The sequence below is a fragment of the Heterodontus francisci genome, chromosome 5 (genome assembly GCF_036365525.1).
Source record: "Heterodontus francisci isolate sHetFra1 chromosome 5, sHetFra1.hap1, whole genome shotgun sequence".
Lineage (NCBI taxonomy): Eukaryota > Metazoa > Chordata > Chondrichthyes > Heterodontiformes > Heterodontidae > Heterodontus > Heterodontus francisci.
The window spans coordinates 59,016,404-59,038,466 of NC_090375.1; the positions used below are offsets into that span (position 1 = coordinate 59,016,404).

Genomic DNA, 22,063 nt, shown 5'->3' on the forward strand with positions numbered 1-22,063 from the left:
ATTGGGCTTCTGAAGAGGCGATTACGGTGCCTGGACCAGTCGGGTGGCACTCTGCGATATACACTTGCAAGGGTCACACTTATTGTGGTTGTCTGTTGCACATTTCATAACATGGCCCTCCAGAGAGGTATGGACCTTGAGGACAGTGAGGCCCAGGGAGGACACAGCTCATCGGAGGAAGAGGAAGAGAAGGACAAGGAGAGGAGGAAGAAGAGGAAGCGGAGAGGAAAGATGCAGAACACCGACATGCTCCAGCTGCATAATGAGGTGGCCAGGCCAGCGCAGGACTTGAAGGTCTCTTCAGGATGTCAGGAATGTCTTGATTAAGAAACATTTCAACTGAGCGACTTTGACCCAGGAGGAATGGCATGGTATGGAACTCAGTCTGTGCTGCCTGTGCTAACACTTTCATTGAGGACATAGCCTGGAACATGTAAACTCTTACCGCCAATGAAGGATGCACATCTGCCTGGAGGTTTCACCGCCACCATTGAGGAACCCTTGCTCTCCTTTACCACCTCATACCTCTTTTCTTGTCCCGCCATTGATACATGTCTGGCTTCGAGAGTTATTATTTACATGGATCTCATAAAGGAAAACAGTGCACAGTTACAGGAAGATGACACCCCAGTGACCCACTCAATGCTCTGCCCAATACAATGGCCTCCAGTCTCAGCCATTTCAACACAGTGTTCCCCTTGTTGCCTCGGAGGAGGTGGAAACAGCCTGCTCACTTGTCTCAGCTTGTGGCTAAGATGCACGTGCAGTCGTCCTCATCATGGAAATGTCCGTGGGACCATCTCCAGAGGCTGCTCTACCTGCATCATTGCAGAGGTGGCCTCCATCACTTGGCCCTGCTGCGCAGATGCTTCCTTTGTCAGAGGGGACAAGGAGGCCGAAAATGATGATGGCACCCCGTGAGGAGCACTGACATCCTTAGCCCTTGGCTGGTGCTCTGGATGGCTGGAGTGGAGCACCAGCTGTGGTGCAACTGGCATCTCCTCCAAACACCAGTGCTACTGACCAGTCCAGGCTCCATCGTGTGGTATGCATCCTGCGTATATCAGTGCGCCAATCCTGCATGCAATCATGTGCTGCCGCATATGGCTACTCTCTTTAATGGAGGTACTAAAGCACTCAAAGCCCTGAGCCATGGTGGCGGACATGAGCTGGATCAACTCCTGCATTCTCTGCCCATGACCCCGCACTGCCTCTGGGAATCCCGACATGTGGGAGCATATTTGCTGCTGCTTGTCCAGGTAGAGTCCTCTTTCCAGTGACTCTTGATGCCCTGCATCTGTGCCAGCTGAGCAGGGCTGTGTCTGTCCTCCCTGCTCTGAGGGGAACTGCCTACAGCTGCCTCTGCCTCTCACTGTTCCTTCTGCAGACTAGGGCCATGCTCCACACCCAGTGCCACCCTATCTTAGCACATGTGTGGACCCACCAAGATTACTGTATCTGCAAGGGTGGACAGTGCATGTAAGATGTGATGGTGCTTCTTTGGAACTCTGCTGCTCCTCTTGGCCCGGTGATAGGAAGGGAGAAGGTCTCCTTAGGTTGGCGTCTGCACCAGTGGGAGACTCAAGAAGAGATCATGAGAGCTAGCCTTGGAGCGTTGAAGCCTCTGCAGTCCTGAGGCTTCCCAATGCAACTCTGTGTTTGATATGCTGTCGGACGGGGTGGAGTGCAATGCACCCCCTTAATGAGCGCATTGCCCTCTTTAATCTTCATCTCCACCATGAGTGCCCATCCTGACTATTTCCATTGCCTCCCCTCCATGGGTGTGATGATTTAAAGGTAGGGGACTTCTCCACCCATCTGGCCCGCTCGTGGGCATTGTGAGCCCATTTCTCCTGCAAGGACAAAAGAGAGCATTATAAGGCACTGCTGTCCTCTATGGCCAATGCCAGCCACTCCTATTCATTAGAAGCTACATGTTTCAATGTTGGCAGGTCCTCAGCAGCATTATGGTTCAGTGCCATTCTGAGCAGTCAGTAAGGGGCCTGGGCATACACTGCTCCCATGTTCAGGAGCAGCATGTGCCCTGAGGCTCCTCAGCTGGTGTGACTGCTGGAGGGTGAATACCCAGAGGCCTGTTCTGAGGGTTGGGGATTGCACTCACTAAGAGATCATTGAACCTCTTCCTACACTGGATCCAAGTTCTTTAGACGGCACTTTATCCGCTGACTGTGCCAGCAGTGTCCACCCATGCCTGGGTGGGTGGCGTCCTCTTGTCACCCTTTGGAAAAGGACTTTGCTCCCCTCCCTCACGGCCTCCAGCTGGACCTCCAGGTCCACATCTGAAAATCGAGGGGCCACCCTGCCCCGGGTTCCAGCCTCTGAGTCTGCTGAGACATTGTGGAATTCAAGTCTTCTGAGATCTTTTACTCTGCAGTATCAGAACTCAAATGGCAGGCACAGTAATGGCTGCCATGGTCAGTTTAAATTGTGCCTGCACTTGAGTTGTTCCACCTCTGTTGCTGTCCCCGTGTCCATCAATTGGCTGCCCAATCCATTTCCATAGCAATTAAGGGAGCACCCCTGTGCAACTTGGGGCCCATTACTGGTTCCCCTGGGGCGACTTCTGTTTCTTGGCCCCGCTGCGAAAATCCAGTCCAAAGTAACTTTTAAAAGGGAATTGGATATATACCTGAAAAGGAAAAGTTTTTAGGGCTATGGGGGAAAAGTGGGAGATAATTGGATAGTTCTTCAAAGAACCAGCACAGGAATGATGGTTTGAATGGCCTCCCGTGCTGTAAGATTCTATGATTTGGCAATGAAACTGGCAGAAGGCACGAGGTGGGAGTGTTGTCAGCCACTTCACCTACACATCCACTTTCAGAGTAACCCAACCGTGGCTGAATTCAAAATTAAAATGTCTAAAATAGATCCAAGGAAGCGAGACTGTGACCTTGTTCTTCCATTTATCCAGAAGTGTGAGGGAGACACGAACAGAATTTCTACAGGTCAAGTCTGAACCAAAGGCAGGCCACCACCATCTGGTGGTAAGATGGAGTACTCCAGTCGGGTCTATTTAACCCAGAGCTGCAATTTTGGAGGTGATTGTGAGCAATCTCACTGCTCATATTCACAACATCAGGAGTGCACTGCCTGCGATTTTTCAGCATGCTGTGTCAGCAGGCAAGGATTCCCACCAGCAGAGGCAGATAAGAAAATGGTACCCTTGCTTTTAAATTTGAACTTCCAAAATGAACTCAGTAAAAAAAAACTAGTGCTTCACTATATTAATGTAACACTGTAAAGGGTTATTCCATGGTTGATGTATAATTCATCATGAATGTTGTGTAATCCTTATTTGGACTTCACCATTCTGTAACACTGAGATTGGATTGGCATCCTTCCATCTGTAAGAGGTGATGGAAATGCAACCTCATTCTTTCGTGAGGTCAGATGAGATCATCCGCTGCACTCCTTTTGATGGCTGAACAAGCCGATTCTGGAAAGGCAAAGTCTGCCACAAGTGCCACATATGAAGTTGTTCCTCACCAGCGGTTCAGGATGATTTCTGTTGACGCCTTGTTTGCAGAGCTGGTCTCTTGGGAGCTTCTGAAACCACGGCCGGAATTTTACATCCCTTGCAGGAGTGGGCTGGAGGCGGGGGTGAGGCGTGAAATTGTGTGGGAGGCGGAGGAGTGCTGTTGCCGTCGCCTTCCTGCCCCTGCTGCAATTTTATGAGTGGCGGGAGTGGTGACAAAAGGCTCGCAAGCCCCAGGCCAATTGAGACCCTTATGTGGCCAATTAATTGCACTTAAGTGCCTTCTCCCGCCATTGCTGGTATATTACCAGCGGTGGGCGGGCACTGTGGAGGTCGCAGCAATACCAGGTGGCCTCCGTGTGGGCCTGAGAGGGGTGCCTTCATGATAGGGTACCCTGTGCCTCATGGAGGGCCCCCCCAACAGCTCCTGCAAGTGCACCACTGCCATCCTCATTGATCCCCACACCCCTCACTGAGGACCAGCCAATTGTCCCCGATGAGGCTCAAAGCCCCACTTACCTTTCTTGGTGACAGCATTCACAATCCTCCGGAAGCTGGGTGCTGTCCAAGCAGTGGCCACCACTCCCGGTGGCGCTGCTGAAATTGAGGAGCTGCTGGCCCCCTGATTGATCGGCAGCTCCTGAGAGTGGGACTTTGTGCCTCAGAGGGGCAGAGGTCCCGCCCGAGGCCAGTTAAGGGCCTGGGCCACATACTCTGTCTGCATAGTTACCAGACCCGGCGGAGGCGAGCTCGTCCCCGACTTTTAAGCCAGCGGGCGGGGCCTCTGCCCTGACGAAAATTCCCAGCCCACCCTCGTCATGGTGGCGAATTCTTGCCCATAGCTGGTGTTGCCATTTTCATCGTTCATCAGCTAGAGTTTCCCACTTGTCATGATTGTTGTTGAGGGATTTCATGTCTCTTTTGACAGCATCCTTGAATCGGAGCTTTGGGTGCCCTGCTGGTCTCTTGGCACTGACTACCTCCCCAATTAACAAATCCTTGGAGATGTGGCCACCTTTCATCCTGTATGTTATGATGGTGCTTCTATATTTTTTGTTGAGTTCTTTTTTTGAAGACTAATGTATTTTAGAACTATGGACATTGTTTTATTTGGGAAAACAGAAAAGGATTCCATGAATTTTTTTTTCACTGGGGTCATTGAAAGGACACTGAGAGGTCTTGTTTGGAAACAACATTTACTGGAAGTCACCTGTCTTCAGATAAATACCCAACAGGGGCTTTTTGACTTGGGGGAAAGAAGTGACAGGTCAGATTTATCGGGGTCAGGAGGCTTGGATATTGTTTTTGGTTTCGTTTTGGACAGTGTGTTGGAGTGCAAACTGTTTTGAAGGCAGTTGGAGGAAACCAGCCAAAAGAGCAGTCACCAACAGCACCATCTTCCATCTGTTTGAGAACTTTCTGAGAATCAAGTATAAGAAAGAGAAACTGATGCTGCATTTCGCCTGAAAAGCCTGCCAGAAACCCCTGTTGTTGCATTTCTCATGGAAAGCCTGCCAAACTGATCTTCAATGTTGCCTCAAAAGAAGAAAGATCCCAGTGACAGCCGTCTACACATATTTGGGACATCAAACCAAAAAGGGACAAGTGATATCTTTCCATATCTTTTTTTTTCTTCAAGAATTAGCAAGTATTTGGCTAAAGTATTATTTTTTGTCTTTTTTGTGTAACAGAGCTCTAAAGAGAAAATTTCTATTTTTTTGGTTAACTGGTGTGTGAGAAAAATGAAGCAGACTGAAATCTTCAAAGCGACTAAATAATTGCGAGAAAATGCCCGACAAAATCTCTCCTCCTTCCACTTTCAGAAACTCGCGCCGAAGCTTGACGCATGCGTGAATATCCAAAGGTTGACGCATGCATGAATACCTGTTGGCGTTGCATAAAGCGCATGCGCAGAGGCCGACCAGGCGCGTTGCCCGTAGATGCACACGTCACGCGATGACGTCATCAGCGCATGCGCTAACCAGTCCTGGTAAGCCGGAACGCAGCGCATGCGCAGAGAGCAGGAGACCTTCTGCGCATGTGCGCACCGCGGCGCAGCCTGATGACATTAGTGGCGGCCAGCGTTGTCATGAATCACTTTGTTCCAGCATTTCTTGTTTTTATTTAGCCAGAGCAGTGGCAGCATGGCTGGCACTGTTGTTCAGCAGGGAGGAACAAAGCGCAGAAGAGCAATAGTTATAGGGGACTCTATAGTCAGGGGCACAGATAGGTGCTTCTGTAGACGTGAAAGAGACTCCAGGATGGTATGTGCCGGGGTCAAGGATGTCTCTGAACAGACAGGGGGCATTCTGAAGGGGGAGGGTGAACAGCCAGAGGTTGTGGTACACATAGGTACCAATGACATAGGCAGGAAGAGTGATGAGGTCCTGCAGGGGGAGTTTAGGGAGTAAGTTTAAAAAACAGGACCTCTAGGGTTGTAATCTCTGGATTACTCCCTGTGCCACGTGCCAGTGAGGCGAGAAATAGGAAGACAGTGCAGCTAAACACGTGGCTGAACAGCTGGTGTAGAAGGGAGGGTTTCAGATATCTGGACCATTGGGATCTCTTCAGGGACAGATGGGACCTGTACAAGAAAGACGGGTTACATCTAAACTGGAGGGGCACTAATATCCTGGCTGCGCGGTTTGCTAGCGTCACTCGGGAGAGTTTAAACTAGTGTTGCAGAGGGGTGGGAACCAGAGCAGTAGGACAGCAAGTGAAATAAATGAAGGGGAACTAGTAAATAAGGCCAGAAAGACTAAGAGGAAGAGCAGGCAGGGAGATGTTGCGGAGAACAGCGGGACTGGTGGTCTGAAGTGCATTTGTTTCAATGCAAGAAGTATAACAGGTAAGGCAGATGAACTTAGAGCTTGGATTAGTACTTGGTTGTTGTTGCTATTACAGAGACTTGGTTGAGGGAAGGACAGAATTGCCAGCTAAATGTTCCAGGATTTAGAAGCTTCAGGCGGGATAGGGGGGGATGTAAAATGGGTGGGGGAGTTGCATTACTTAAGGAGAATATCACAGCTGTATTGCGGGAGGACACCTTGGAGGGGTCATGCAGCGAGGCAATATGGGTGGAGCTCAGGAATAGGAAGGGTGCAGTCACGATGTTGGGGGTTTACTACAGGCCTCCCAGCAGCCAGCGGGAGGAAGAGGAGCAGATATGTAGACAGATTTTGGAAAGGTGTAAAGGTAACAGGGTTGTCGTGGTGGGTGATTCTAACTTCCCCTTTATTGACTGGGACTCACTTAGTGCTAGGGGCTTGGATAGGGCAGAATTTGTAAGGAGCATCCAGGAGGGCTTCTTGAAACAATACGTAGATAGTCCAACTAGGGATGGGGCCGTACTGGACCTGGTATTGGGGAATGAGCCCGGCCAGGTGGTCGAAGTTTCAGTAGGGGAGCATTTCAGGAACAGTGACCATAATTCCATAAGTTTTGAGGTACTTGTGGATAAGGATAAGAGTAGTCCTCGGGTGAAGGTGCTAAATTGGGGGAAGGCTAATTATAACAATATTAGGCAGGAACTGAAGAATTTAGATTGGGGGCAGCTGTTTGAGGGTAAATCAACATCTGACATGTGGGAGTCTTTCAAACGTCAGTTGATTAGAATCCAGGACCAGCATGTTCCTGTGAGGAAGAAAGATAAGTTTGGCAAGTTTCGGGAACCTTGGATAACGCGGGATATTGTGAGCCTAGTCAAAAAGAAAAAGGAAGCATTCGTAAGGGCTGAAGGCTAGGAACAGACGAATCCCTTGAGGAATATAAAGACAGTAGGAAGGAACTTAAGCAAGGAGTCAGGAGGGCTAAAAGGGGTTATGAGAAGTCAGTGGCAAACAGGATTAAGGAAAATCCCAAGGCTTTTTATGTGTATATAAAGAGCAAGAGGGGAACCAGGGAAAGGGTTGGCCCACTCAAGGACAGAGAAGGGAATCTGAAATACAAACAAGAAATGCTGGAACCACTCAGCAGGTCTGGCAGCATCTTTGAAAAGAGAAGCAGAGTTAACGTTTCGGGTCAGTGACCCTTCTTCGGAACTGACAAATATTAGAAAAGTCACAGGTTATAAGCAAGTGAGGTGGGGGTGGGGCAAGAGATAACAAAGGAGGTCCAGATTGGACCAGGCCACATAGCTGACCAAAAGGTCACGGAGCAAAGGCAAACAATATGTTAATGGTGTGTTGAAAGACAAAGCATTAGTACAGATTAGGTGTTAATACACTGAATATTGCACAGCAGCATGTGCAAACCTGAAAAAAACAGTGGGTAAGCAAACTGAACAAACTAAGATGAAATGAAATAAATGCAAAAAAAGATTGTAAAAAATGTAAAAAAGAGTGTAAAAACAAGTAACAAAAAATAACTAAAAATGAAAGTAAAATGCGGCGCTGTCATGCTCTGAAATTATTGAACTCAATGTTCAGTCCGGCAGGCTGCAGTGTGCCTAATCGGTGGATGAGATGCTGTTCCTCGAGCTTGCGTTGCTGTTGACTGGAACAGCACAGTGGCGCAGAGGTTAGCACCGCAGCCTCACAGCTCCGGCGACCTGGGTTCAATTCTGGGTACTGCCTGTGTGGAGTTTGCAAGTTCTCCCTGTGTCTGCGTGGGTTTCCTCCGGGTGCTCCGGTTTCCTCCCACAAGTCAAAAGACTTGCAGGTTGATAGGTAAATTGGCCATTATAAATTGCCCCTAGTATAGGTAGGTGGTAGGGAAATATAGAGACAGGTGGGGATGTGGTAGGAATATGGGAAAAGTGTAGGATTAGTATATATGGGTGGTTGATGGTCGGCACAGACTCCGTGGGCCGAAGGGCCTGTTTCAGTGCTGTATCTCTAAACTAAACTAAACTGCAGCAATCCCAGGACAGAGATGTGAGCATAAGAGCAGGGGGGAGTGTTGAAATGGCAAGCAACTGGAAGCTCAGGGTCCTGCTTGCGGACTGAGCGGAGATGTTCCGCAAAGCGGTCACCCAGTCTGCGCTTGGTCTCCCCAATGTAGAGGAGACCACACTGTGAGCAGCGAATACAGTATACTACATTGAAAGAAGTACAAGTAAATCGCTGCTTCACCTGAAAGGAGTGTTTGGGGCCTGTGATAGTGAGGAGAGAGGAGGTAAATGGGCAGGTATTACACCTCCTGCGATTGCAGGGGAAGGTGCCATGGGACAGGGACGAGGTGTTGGGGGTAATGGAGGAGTGGACCAGGGTGTCGCGGAGGGAACGATCCCTTCGGAATGCTGACAGGGGAAGGGAGGGGAAGATGCGACTGGTAGTGGCATCACGCTGGAGATGGCGGAAATGGCGGAGGATGATCCTTTGGATATGGAGGCTGATGGGGTGAAAAGTGAGGACAAGGGGAACCCTGTCACGGTTCTGGGATGGAGGGGAAGGGGTGAGGGTAGAGGTGCGGGGAATGGGCCGGACACGGTTGAGGGCCCTGTCAACCACAGTGGGGGGAAATCCTCGGTTGAGGAAAAAGGAGGTCATATCGGAAGCACCGTCATGGAAGGTAGCATCATCAGAGCAGATGCGTCGGAGACGGAGAAACTAGGAGAATGGAATGGAGTCCTTACAGGAGGTAGGGTGTGAAGAAGTGTAGTCGAGGTAGCTGTGGGAGTCGGTGGGCTTATAATGGATATTAGTAGACAACCTATCCCCAGAGATGGAGACAGAGAAGTCGAGGAAGGGAAGGGAAGTGTCAGAGATGGACCATGTAAAGGTGAGAGAAGGGTGGAAATTGGAAGCAAAGTTGATAAAGTTTTCCAGTTCGGGGCGGGAGCAGGAAACGGCACTGATACAGTCATCAATGTACTGGAAAAAGAGTTGGGGGAGGGGGCCTGAGTAGGACTGGAACAAAGAATGCTCGACATATCCCACAAAAAGACAGGCATAACTAGGACCCATGCGGGTACCCATAGCAACACCTTTTACTTGAAGGAAGTGCATGGAGTTGAAGGAGAAGTTGTTCAATGTGAGAACAAGTTCAGCCAGGCGGAGGAGGGTGGTGGTGGATGGGGACTGGTTGGGCCTCTGTTTCAGGAAGAAGCGGAGAGCCCTCAAACCATCCTGGTGGGGGATGGAGGTGGAGAGCGATTGGACGTCCATAGTGAAGAGGAGGCGGTTGGGACCAGGAAACTGGAAATTATCAAAATGACGTAGGGCGTCAGAAGAGTCACGGATGTAGGTGGGAAGAGACTGGACCAGCGGAGAAAAGATAGAGTCTAGATAGGAAGAAATAAGTTCAGTGGGACAGGAGCAGGCTGACACAATGGGTCTGCCGGGACAGTCCCGTTTGTGGATTTTGGGAAGGAGGTAGAAGCGGGCTGTCCGGGGTTGTGGGACTATGAGGTTGGAAGCTGTAAAGGGAAGATCTCCAGAGGAGATGACGTCAGTGACAGTCCTTTGGACAGTGGCTTGATGTTCGGTGGTGGGGTCATGGTCCAGAGGGAGGTAGGAAGAAGTGTCCGTGAGTTGGCGTTGAGCTTCTGCAAGGTAGAGGTCGGTATGCCATATGACAACAGCACCACCCTTGTCTGCAGGTTTGATGACCGTGTCGGGGTTAGACCTGAGAGAACGGAGTGCCTCAAGTTCAGAGGGGGATAGGTTAGAGTGAGTGAGGGGGGCAGAGAAATTGAGATGACCAATGTCTCGCCGACAGTTTTCAATGAAGAGATCAAGAGCGGGTAAGAGGCCAGGGGGAGGGGCCCAGGTAGAGGGAGAATGCTGGAGGCAGGTGAATGGGTCTGCTGGTCGGGGGGAGGACTCCTGGTCAAAGGAGTGAGCCCGGAAGCGGAGGCGACGGAAGAAGAGCTCAACGTCATGCCGAGAAGGGAATCTATGTGTGGAGCCAGAGGAAATGGGCGAGGTACTAAATGAGTACTTTGCATCAGTATTCACCAAAGAGAAGGACTTGGTGGATGATGAGTCTAGGGAAGGGAGTGTAGATAGTCTTAGTTATCAAGGAGGAGGTGTTGGGTGTCTTGCAAAGCATTAAGGTAGATAAGTCCCCAGGGCCTGATGGGATCTACCCCAGAATACTGAGGGAGGCAAGGGAAGAAATTGCTGGGGCCTTGACAGAAATCTTTGCATCCTCATTGGCTACAGGTGAGGTCCCAGGGGACTGGAGAATAGCCAATGTTGTTCCTTTGTTTAAGAAGGGTAGCAAGGATAATCCAGGAAATTATAGGCCGGTGAGCCTTACGTCAGTGGTAGGGAAATTATTAGAGAGGATTCTTCGGGACAGGATTTACTCCCATTTGGAAACAAATGGACTTATTGCGAGAGGCAGCATGGTTTTGTGAAGGGGAGGTCGTGTCTCACTAATTTGATTGAGTTTTTTGAGGAAGTGACGAAGATGATTGATGAAGGAAGGGCAGTGGATGTTATCTAGATGGACTTCAGTAAAGCCTTTGACAAGGTCCCTCATGGCAGACTGATACAAAAGGTGAAGTCACACGGGATCAGAGGGGAGCTGGCAAGATGGATACAAAACTGGCTCGGTCATAGAAGAGAGAGGGTAGCAGTGGAAGGGTGCTTTTCTGAATGGAGGGAAGTGACTAGTGGTGTTCCGCAGGGATCAGTGCTGGGACCTTTGCTGTTTGTAGTATATATAAATGATTTGGAGGAAAATGTAGCTGGTCTGATTAGTAGGTTTGCGGATGACACAAAGGTTGGTGGAGTTGCGGACAGTGATGAGGATTGTCAGAGGATACAGCAGGATATAGATCGGTTGGAGACTTGGGCAGAGAAATGGCAGATGGAGTTTAATTCGGACAAATGTGAGGTAATGCATTTTGGAAGGTCTAATGCAGGTGGGAAGTATACAGTAAATGACAGAACCCTTAGGAGTATTGACAGGCAGAGAGATCTGGGCGTACAGGTCCACAGGTCACTGAAAGTGGCAAAGCAGGTGGATAAGGTAGTCAAGAAGGCATACGGCATGCTTGCCTTCATCGGTCGGGGCATAGAGTATAAAAATTGGCAAGTCATGCTGCAGCTGTACAGAACTTTAGTTAGGCCACACTTAGAATATTGCGTGCAATTCTGGTCGCCACACTACCAGAAGGACGTGGAGGCTTTGGAGAGGGTACAGAAGAGGTTTACCCCAATGTTGCCTGGTCTGGAGGGCATTAGCTATGAGGAGAGGTTGGATAAACTCGGATTGTTTTCACTGGAACGACGGAGGTGGAGGGGCGACATGATAGAGGTTTACAAAGTTATAAGCGGCATGGACAGAGTGGATAGTCAGAAGCTTTTTCCCAGGGTGGACGAGTCAGTTACTAGGGGACATAGTTTTAAGGCAAGAGGGGCAAAGTTTAGAGGGGATGTGCGAGGCAAGTTCTTTACACAGAGGATGGTGAGTGCCTGGAACTTGTTGCCGGGGGAGGTGGTGGAAGCAGGTACCATAGAGACGTTTAGGAGGCATCTTGACAAATATATGAATAGGAAGGGAATAGAGGGATACGGTCCCCGGAAGTGCAGAAGGTTTTAGTTTAGGCAGGCATCAAGATCGGCGCAGGCTTGGAGGGCCGAATGGCCTGTTCCTGTGCTGTACTTTTCTTTGTTCTTTGTTTGTTCTATTTCAGATTTCCAACATCTACAGTATTTTACTTTTATTTTATATTAACTGGAGTCTCCTGCACGCTACTGAGAGTAGCCCAAGAGAAAGAACTCACAGTGCATATTTTCTTTTCCCATTTCACTCCAGCTGCACTCACAAACCGCAGGGATGAAACGTTTCTAAGATGTAATGTGTCCATGTCCTCATGTGCATTTGAACCTGTAAATAACCTGACAGAGAAGTTTCTGGCATGTGAAAGATACTGGGTTGGGAGCAACCATCATTGACCAACTATCACGAGGTTTGATATGTTGTGGATCCAGTAGTGGGGTCGTGGTGGTCAGAGGCAGGAAATCACCTGATGAAACGACCCAGAATATCGTCCAACTGGAATTGGCAATTCAAACACCATCTCAAATGCACTCTGAGGAAAATTCACTTCATCCTGTCTTTCCACAGGCAACACAATGGGAGATCAACTGGTAGCTTTTCACTGCTCTGACTGTTATGCTTTCATGTTACAGGGTGAAACCAATCGAATCATTGCATCGCACACAATGAATAAAAACTCCTCCAGGTCCCACTGCATCTTCACAGTGTACGTTGAGGTGAGCTCAATTTTGATTCCTTTGGTTTGTAGTCCTCTGAGCCATTCCTCCATACAGGGATAGTCTCCTGCTACTGATGGACCAATCCCACTAGCTTCTTGAACAGATTCCATGTATTCATTTATTTAAATTATGTTAATTTCAGAATTTGCGCCAACAGGATAAAAGTGAAAGTTGGTGTGTGAAGTTACATTTTTTTTAAAGCAAATTGTATTCTGTTACGACTGAGATGGGAGGAGTGCACTGTTTTTTCTAGTTCCACTTCTCCACATGTCACAACATATATTTAAATGTTTACCCAGTTACTGATGCGGTCTATCATATGCTCTACTCTTTATCCCAGAATAAACTACACCAACCATCTTTCTTGAATAAGCAACAAAATTATCAGTTTAATATAAAACAAGACTTAACCAGTAACGAAGCAAAGCATTAACACACAGATTGAAATATGGAAGTTCCCTTTTAAAATGCCCCACACATACTGGAAAAAAATACAAAAAATCTCTCTGCAAAAGTCTGTTACAAGAAAGGACAAAAATAAAATACTTTGACCAAATGCTTGCTAATTCTTGAAGGAAAAAAGAGAAGATTTGGAAGGATATCAGTTGTCTCTTTTGGTCTGGTGTCCGGGTATATGGTGACAGGTCACTGAGATCTTTTCTGGAGCAGTTCTTTCCTGGCGGCGTCAAGAATTAATCTGCGAAGGTTTTCCAGAAGAAATGTAGCATCAGGGGTTTCCGCCAACCTCACTTGAATCGCAGAGTTTTTCCAAAGAAAGGAGGAACCAGGAGCTGACACACTGGACTTCTCAGGGTCTGTTAGAGAGGTGCAGGAACGATAAGCTGGGGGTGTCTTTTTCCTTGGCAGGAAAAACACCAATTGTCTTATAAATAGTTCACACCCCAACTGAACTGAAAACAATCCAAACCCCAAAAAGAAAGTCAATCATAAACCTTGACATGTGGCTTCTCTGTAAACATCTCCCCTTAGTCAAAGGTTCCTGTTCTTTATTTATCTTAAGGCAGGTGATCTCCAGTAGAGGTTGTTTTCTGCACTCCTTGATTATTCCAGTAAGTGTTTTCAGTCAAGTATCAAGTTTTCATCAAGGACCCCAGTGAAAAAAACAAAGTCCAGCATTTTTCAGGCTTCCAAATGAATCCATTTCCACAATTTAAATATGAGTCCTTAAACACATTTAAAAAAAAATAGGAGCCTCTCATAATTCACAGAAGTTGTTTTATAGTGGTTGAAATGCTAATGAGTTAGGATTTCTACACTAGATAAATAATGAAAAAAAATTGTTAACCTGCCTCAGGAATTGATAGACACCTCACACCCAATGTGCAATCACTGAGTGCCAGTTGCTCAGCAGCAGTTGTCTGGTGTAGGCCCTTCTTTCAGGTTGGGAAGACAGGAAGATAATCCATTAATATATAAACCAAGGTCAGATTTTAAAAGGAAAGTTGAGCGGGAAATCTTTCACCAGGTTCATAAGTTTGGTATGCAGTATAGAAGTATAGCATTAGTATAGACAGTATAGTATAGACAGTATTGGTAGGAGTGACCACAGCACAATCCTTGTGAAACGAAGTCCTGCCTTCACATTGAAGATACCCTCCATTGTGTTATGTGGCACTACCACTGAGCTAAATGGGATAGATTCAGAACAGATCTGGCAGCTCAAAACTGGGCATCCATGAGGCACTGTAGACCATCAGCAGCAGCAAAATTGTACACAAACACAATCTGTAACCTCATGGCCTGGCATATCCCTCACTCACAATTACCATCAAGCCAGGGGATCAACCCTAGTTCAATGACAGGTGCAGGAGAGAATGCCAGGAGTAGGCATGCCTAAAAATGAGGTGTCAACCCAGTGAAGATACAACACAGGACTACGGATCAGATCAAAGCTCTACAGTCCTGCACATCCAGTCATGAATGGTGGTGGACAGTTAAACAACTAACAGGATGAGGAGGAGGCTCCACAAATATCTCCATCCTAAATGATCGGGGGAGCCCAGCACATCAATGCAAAAGAAAAGGCTGAATCATTTACAGCAATCTTCAGCCAGAAGTGCAGAGTGGATGATCCATCTCAACCTCCACCTGAGGACCCCAGCATCACAATGCCAATGCTTCAGCCAATCCGATTCACTTCACTTGATATCAAGATATAACTGAAGCCACGGAATGCTGCAAAGGCTATGGGTCCTGACAACATCCTGGCTGTAGTACTTGTTATATATTTGGTTCTTTAGGCTGCCATCGTATAGCGTCTAGCCATAGAGATTCTTAGACTGTAGTGTTTACACAATAATCTTTATTGTATAGTAACTATATACACTTCACACTAGCCTGTATGTCTCCTTCAAAAGCCACGCTGTAACTGTTGTCGAGTCTCTCCCACATGATCTATGTCATCCTGGTGGGCGGTACAAAGAACAAATAAAGAACAAAGAACAGTACAGCACAGGAACAGGCCATTCGGCCCTCCAAGCCTGCGCCGATCTTGATGCCTGCCTAAACTAAAACCTTCTGCACTTCCGGGGTCCGTATCCCTCTATTCCCATCCTATTCATGTATTTGTCAAGATGCCTCTTAAACGTCTCTCTGGTACCTGCTTCTACCACCTCCCCCGGCAACAGCTTCCAGGCACTCACCGCCCTCTGTGTAAAGAACTTGCCTCGCACATCCCCTCTAAACTTTGCCCCTCTTGCCTTAAACCTATGTCCCCTAGTAACTGACTCGTCCACCCTGGGAAAAAGCTTCTGACTATCCACTCTGTCCATGCCGCTCATAACTTTGTAAACCTCTATCATGTTGCCCCACCACCTCCGTCGTTCCGGTGAAAACAATCCGAGTTTATCCAACCTCTCCTCATAGCTAGTGCCCTCCAGACCAGGCAACATCCTGGTAAACCTCTTCTGTACCCTCTCCAAAGCCTCCACGACCTTCTGGTAGTGTGGCGACCAGAATTGCATGCAATATTCTAAGTGTGGCCTAACTAAAGTTCTGTACAGCTGCAGCATGGCGCAGTGGTTAGCACCGCCGCCTCACAGCTCCAGCGACCCGGGTTCGATTCTGGGCACTGCCTGTGTGGAGTTTGCAAGTTCTCCCTATGTCTGCGTGGGTTTCCTCCGGGTGCTCCGGTTTCCTCCCACAAGCCAAAAGACTTGCAGGTTGGTAGGTAAATTGGTCATTATAAATTGCCCCTAGTATAGGTAAGTGGTAGGGAAATATAGGGACAGGTGGGGATGTGGTAGGAATATGGGATTAGTGTAGGATTAGTATAAATGGGTGGTTGATGGTCGGCACAGACTCGGTGGGCCCAGGGCCTGTTTCAGTGCTGTATCTCTAAAAACTAAAAAAAAGACTTGCCTATTTTTATACTCTATGCCCCGACCGATGAAGGCAAGCATGCCGTATGCCTTCTTGACTACCTTATCCACCTGCGTTGCCACTTTCAGTGACCTGTGGACCAGTACGCCCAGATCTCTCTGCCTGTCAATACTCCTAAGGGTTCTGCCATTTACTGTATACTTCCCACCTGCATTAGACCTTCTAAAATGCATCACCTCACATTTTTCCGGATTAAACTCCATCTGCCATTTCTCTGCCCAAGTCTCCAACCGATCTATATCCTGCTGTATCCTCTGACAATCCTCATCACTGTCCGCAACTCCACCAACATTTGTGTCGTCCGCAAACTTACGAATTAGACCAGCTACATTTTCCTCCAAATCATTTATATATACTACAAACAGCAAAGGTCCCAGCACTGATCCCTGCGGAACACCACTAGTCACTTCCCTCCATTCAGAAAAGCACCCTTTCACTGCTACCCTCTCTCTTCTATGACCGAGCCAGTTTTGTATCCATCTTGCCAGCTCCCCTCTGATCCCGTGTGACTTCACCTTTTGTATCAGTCTGCCATGAGGGACCTTGTCAAAGGCTTTACTGAAGTCCATCTAGATAACATCCACTGCCCTTCCTTCATCAATCATCTTCGTCACTTCCTCAAAAAACTCAATCAAATTAGTGAGACACGACCTCCCCTTCACAAAACCATGCTGCCTCTCGCAATAAGTCCATTTGTTTCCAAATGGGAGTAAATCCTGTCCCGAAGAATCCTCTCTAATAATTTCCCTACCACTGACGTAAGGCTCACCGGCCTATAATTTCCTGGATTATCCTTGCTACCCTTCTTAAACAAAGGAACAACATTGGCTATTCTCCAGTCCTCTGGGACCTCACCTGTAGCCAATGAGGATGCAAAGATTTCTGTCAAGGCCCCTTAATCTTTACATTCTCTCAAGATTAACCCTTTGATACCCTGATACTACAGTACTGAAAACTTGTGCTGCAGAACTAGCCACGCCCCTAGCCAAGCTGTTCCAGTACAGCTACAACACTGGCATCTACCTGACAATGTGGAAAATTACCCAGCTATCTCCTATCCACAAAAAGCAAGACAAATCCAATCTGGCCAATTACAGCCCCATCAGTCTACTCTCGATCATCAGCAAAGTGATGGAAGGTGTTGTCAACAGTTCTATCAAGTGCCACTTAAACTGCAAAACCTGCTCACCCAGGCTCAGTTTGGGTTCTGCCAGGGCCGCTCAGCTCCAGACCTCATTACAGCCTTTGTCTTAACATGGACAAAAGAGGTGAGATCAGAATGATTGCCCTAGATATAAAGGCAGCATTTGACCGAGTGTGGCATCAAGGAGTCCTAGCCCACCTGAAGTCAATGGGAATCAAGGGGAAAATGCTCCATTGGTTGGTGTCATACCTAGCACAAAGGAAGATGGTTGCAGTTGTTGGAGGCCAATCATCATAGCCCCAAGACATTGCTGCAAGGGTTCCTTAGGGTAGTGTCCTAGGCCCTACCATCTTCAGCTGTTTCATCAATGAACCTCCCTTCATCAGAAGGTCAGAAGTGGGGATGTTCGCTCATGATTGTATGATGTTCAGTACCATTCACAATTCCTCAGATACTGAAGCAGTCCGTGTCCATGTGCAGCAAGATATGGACAACATTCAGGCTTGGGCTGATAAGTGGCAAGTAACGTTCGCGCCACATGATTGCCAGGCAATGATGATCTCCATGGGCGGCACAGTGGCGCAGTGGTTAGCACCGCAGGCTCACAGCTCCAGCGACCCGGGTTCAATTCTGGGTACTGCCTGTGTGGAGTTTGCAAGTTCTCCCTGTGTCTGCATGGGTTTTCTCCGGGTGCTCCGGTTTCCTCCCACAAGACTTGCAGGTTGGTAGGTAAATTGGCCATTATAAATTGCCCCGAGTATAGGTAGGTGGTAGGGAAATATAGGGACAGGTGGGGATGTGGTAGGAATATGGGATTAGTGTAGGATTAGTATAAATGGGTGGTTGATGGTCGGCACAGACTCGGTGGGCCGAAGGGCCTGTTTCAGTGCTGTATCACTAAACTAAACAAGAGAGAATCTAACCATCTCCCCTTGATATTCAACAGCATTACCATTGCTGAATTCCCCACTACCAACACCCTGGTTACCATTGCCCCGAAATTGAACTGGACCAGCCACATAAATACTATGGCTACAAGAGCAGGTCAGAGACTGGGATTTCTGCAGCGAGTAACCCACCTCCTGACCCCCCCCAATGCCTGTCCACCATCTACAAAGCACAAGTCATGGGTGTAATGGAATACGGTCGACTTGCCTGGATGAGTGCGGCTCCAACAACACTCAGGAAGCTCGACACCAACCAGGACAAAGCAGCCCGCTTGATTGGCACTCCATTTACCACCTTCAACATTCATTCCCTCCACCGCTGACACACAGAGGCTGCACTGTGTACCAGACACAAGATGCACTGTAGCAACTCACCACGCCTCCTTCGACAGCACATTCCAAACCTGCGACCTCTTTCACCTAGGACAGAGACAGCAGACGTATGGGAACACCACCATCTGCAAGTTCCCCTCCAAGTAACACACCATCCTGACTTAGAAATATATCACTATTCCTTCATTGTCATTGAATCAGAATCCTGGAACTTCTTCCCTAAAGCACTATGGGTGCACCAGATGGACTACAGCGGTTCAAGAAGGCAGCTCACCACCACCCTCTCAAGGGCAATTAGGATGGGCAAGAAATACTGACATTGCCAGCGATATCCATATCCCATGAAAGAATAAAAAAACGTCAGAAGTTATTTTACTCAAGCCAGCTGCAATGATCCACTAATATGGGGAAGCAGAGCATATTCATTATTTTCATACTATTATGCAACAACAATGTCAACTCATTTATATGGGGCCTTTAACGTAATAAACCATCCCAAGGAGCTTCACAGGAACATTCTGAAACAAAATATGACACCAAGCCACATAAGGAGATATTAGGTCAGATGGCCAAAAGCTTAGCCAAAGAGGTGGGTTTGAAGGAGTGTTTTAAAGGAGGAAAGCGAGGTAGGGAGCCGAGAGGTATATGGAGAAAATTGCAGAGCTGAGGGCCCAGGTAATTGAAGGTACAGCCACCATTGGTGGAATGATTAAAATCAGGGATACTCGAGGCCAGAATTAGATGAGTGCAGATATCTTTGAGGGGTGTGTGATTGGAGGAGATTACAGAGATAGGGAGGTTGGAGGCCATGGTGGGATTTGAAACAAGGATGAGAATTTTAAAATCAGTATGTTGCTTGACTGGGAGCCAAAATAGTTCAGCAAGCACAGGGATGATAGGTGTATGGGACTTGGTGCAAGTAAGGACATGGGCACAGAGGTTTGGAAAATTTCAAGTTTAAGGAGGGTTGAACGTCGGAGGCCAGCCGGGAGTGCATTGGAATAGTCAAGTCTGGAGATAACAAAGGTATTAATTAGGGTTTCGACAGCAGATGAGGGGTGAAGTCGGGCATTGTTATGGAGGTGGAAAAAGGCAATCTTTGTGATGTCACGAATATGTGGTCAGAAGCTCATCTTGGGGTCAAGTATGACTCCAAGGTTGCGAACAGTCTAGTTTAGTCTTAGAGATTTGTCAGGGAGAGTGATGGAGTTGGTAGTTAAGGAACAGAATTTGGAGCAGACACAAAAAACAATGGCTTCAGTCTTCCCAGTATTTAATTGAAGAAAATTTCTGCTCATCCAGTACTCAATGTCGGATAAGCAGTCTGATAATTGGCAACAGTGGAGGAGTTGAGAGGTGGTAGTGAGGTAGAGCTGGATGTGGTCAGCATACGTGAGAACTAACATTGTGCTTTCCAAAGATGTCACTGTGGGGCAGCATATAGATGAGAAATAGTGGAGTTGGGGGGCGGGGGGGTGGGGGGCGGTTGTGCAGGGGTAGGTGATGATGGATCCTAGGGGACAGCAGACGTAACAATGCCAGAGCAGAAGGAGAAGCCATTGCAAGTTATACTCTGGCTATGATTAGATAGATAAGAAGGGAACCAGGCGAGAGCAGTCCCACCTAACTTGCGACAGTGAAGAGGCATTGGAAGAGATGTGGTCAACTGTTCACAGTATTCCAGATGTGGTCTCACCAATGCCCTGTATAGCTGAAGCATAACCTTCCTACTTTTGTATTCAATTACCCTTGTGATAAACGATAACATTCTATTAGCTTTCCTAATTACACGCTGTACCTGCATACTAACCTTTTGCAATTCATGCACTAGGACACCCAGATCCCTCTACATCTCAGAGCTCTCCACTAACTCTGCAAACCTTTCCTTAGCCCGAAAAAAATCCATTAACCACTACTCTCTGTTTCCTGTCAATCAACCAATTTTGTATCCATGTTGCTACTGTCCCTTTTATTCCATGAGCTATAACTTTGCTCACAAGTCTGTTGTCTGGCACTGTATCAAAGGCCTTTTGGAAGTCCATGTACACCACATCAACAGTGATACCCTTATCAACCCTCTCGGTTACCCCTTTAAAAAACTCCAGCAAGTTATTAAACATGATTTTCCTCAACAAACCCATGCTGGCTTTTGCCCATGTGACTATTAATTTTGCCCCAAATTGTTGTTTCCCCACGACCAAAGCTAAACTGACTGTCCTGCAGTTGCTGGGCTTATCTTTACATCCTTTTTTGAACAGGGTGTAACATTTGCAATTCATAGTCCTCTGGCACCACCCCTGAGTCTAAGGAAGACTGGCAAATTATGGCCAGTATCTCCGCAATTTCCACTCTCACTTCCCTCAGTATCCCTGTATGCATCTCATCTGGTCTTGGTGCTTTATCAACTTTAAGTACAGACAGCCTATCTGATACCTCCTCCTTATCAATTTTAAATCCTTCTAGTGTATTAATTACCTGCTCTTTCAGCATGGCCTGGGTAGCAACTTATTCCTTGGTAAAGACGGATGCGAAGTATTCATTTAATACTTCAGCTATTCCCCCGCCTCCATGTGTACATCTCCCTTTTTGTACCTAATCGTCCCTACTCCACCTTTTTGCACCCTTTTACTATTTATATACTTATGGAAGACTTTGGGATTCGCTTTTATGTTAGCTGCCAGTCTCTTTTCATATTCTCTCTTTGCTTCTTCTATTTGCTTTTTCACTTCCCCTCTGAACCTTTTATATTCAGCCTGGTTCTCCATTGTATTATCTATCTGACATCTGTCATAAGCACACTTTTTCTTCTTTATCTTCATCTCTATCTCTTTTGTCATCCAGGGATCTCTGGATTTGATTGCCCTACCTTTCCCCTTTGAGGGAATATATCGTGACTGTGCCTGAACTATCTTTTCTTTGAAGATAGCCCATTGTTCAGCTACTGTTTTTCCTGCCAACCTTTCATTCCAATTTATTGGCCCCAGGTCCATTCTTAACCCATTGAAATTGGCTTTCCCCCAGTTAATTATTCTTACTCTAGATTGTTCTTTGTCCTTTCCCACAGCCAACCTATGAAGTGATTTATGACTTTAACCCCATATTGGGAATAAACCAAATCAAGCATACATCTCTATAAGTCTCCCTTAATTCAGTTCAAACTAGACGAATTCTTATAGCCACTTATTTGGGTCCAAAGAACTGAACTAGTCTTCCCTCAAAGAAAAAAACCAACAGAGAATATTACCATCTTTCGGATAGCCTATTTTAAAAATAATTATAGCTAAGTCATAAATATCCCAGATATTATAAGGGTCTGGGAAACTCTCTTCAATACGTACCTCCCCACTTAAGGAGACACAGAGAGGGGGTTCTTGTAGTTGTTTACAGAATGCTACATGAGACGATTTATTAACTTTTATATATTTATTAAAGAATTGAACATGCAATACACTTTAAGTGGATAAGTGTACTACAGTATCAAAGATTACTAAGAGATGTAATGCATAATTTTATTTCTAAAATAGAATCCAAAAGTTCAACCGTGATATTGTTACAGCAAAATATCTTA

The 22,063-nt window shown here is 47.1% G+C and overlaps 1 protein-coding gene across 3 annotated transcripts in view; it reads left to right on the top strand.

Moving 5' to 3' along the window:
* Positions 1–22,063, top strand: part of kif9 (kinesin family member 9) — a 216,860-nt gene that overhangs the window by 52,582 nt on the left and 142,215 nt on the right. For all 3 annotated transcript variants that reach the window (XM_068031510.1, XM_068031509.1, XM_068031511.1), the window contains one exon: positions 12,583–12,666. In XM_068031510.1, coding sequence (XP_067887611.1) covers positions 12,583–12,666 — 84 coding nt within the window. The remainder of the gene's footprint in view (positions 1–12,582; positions 12,667–22,063) is intronic.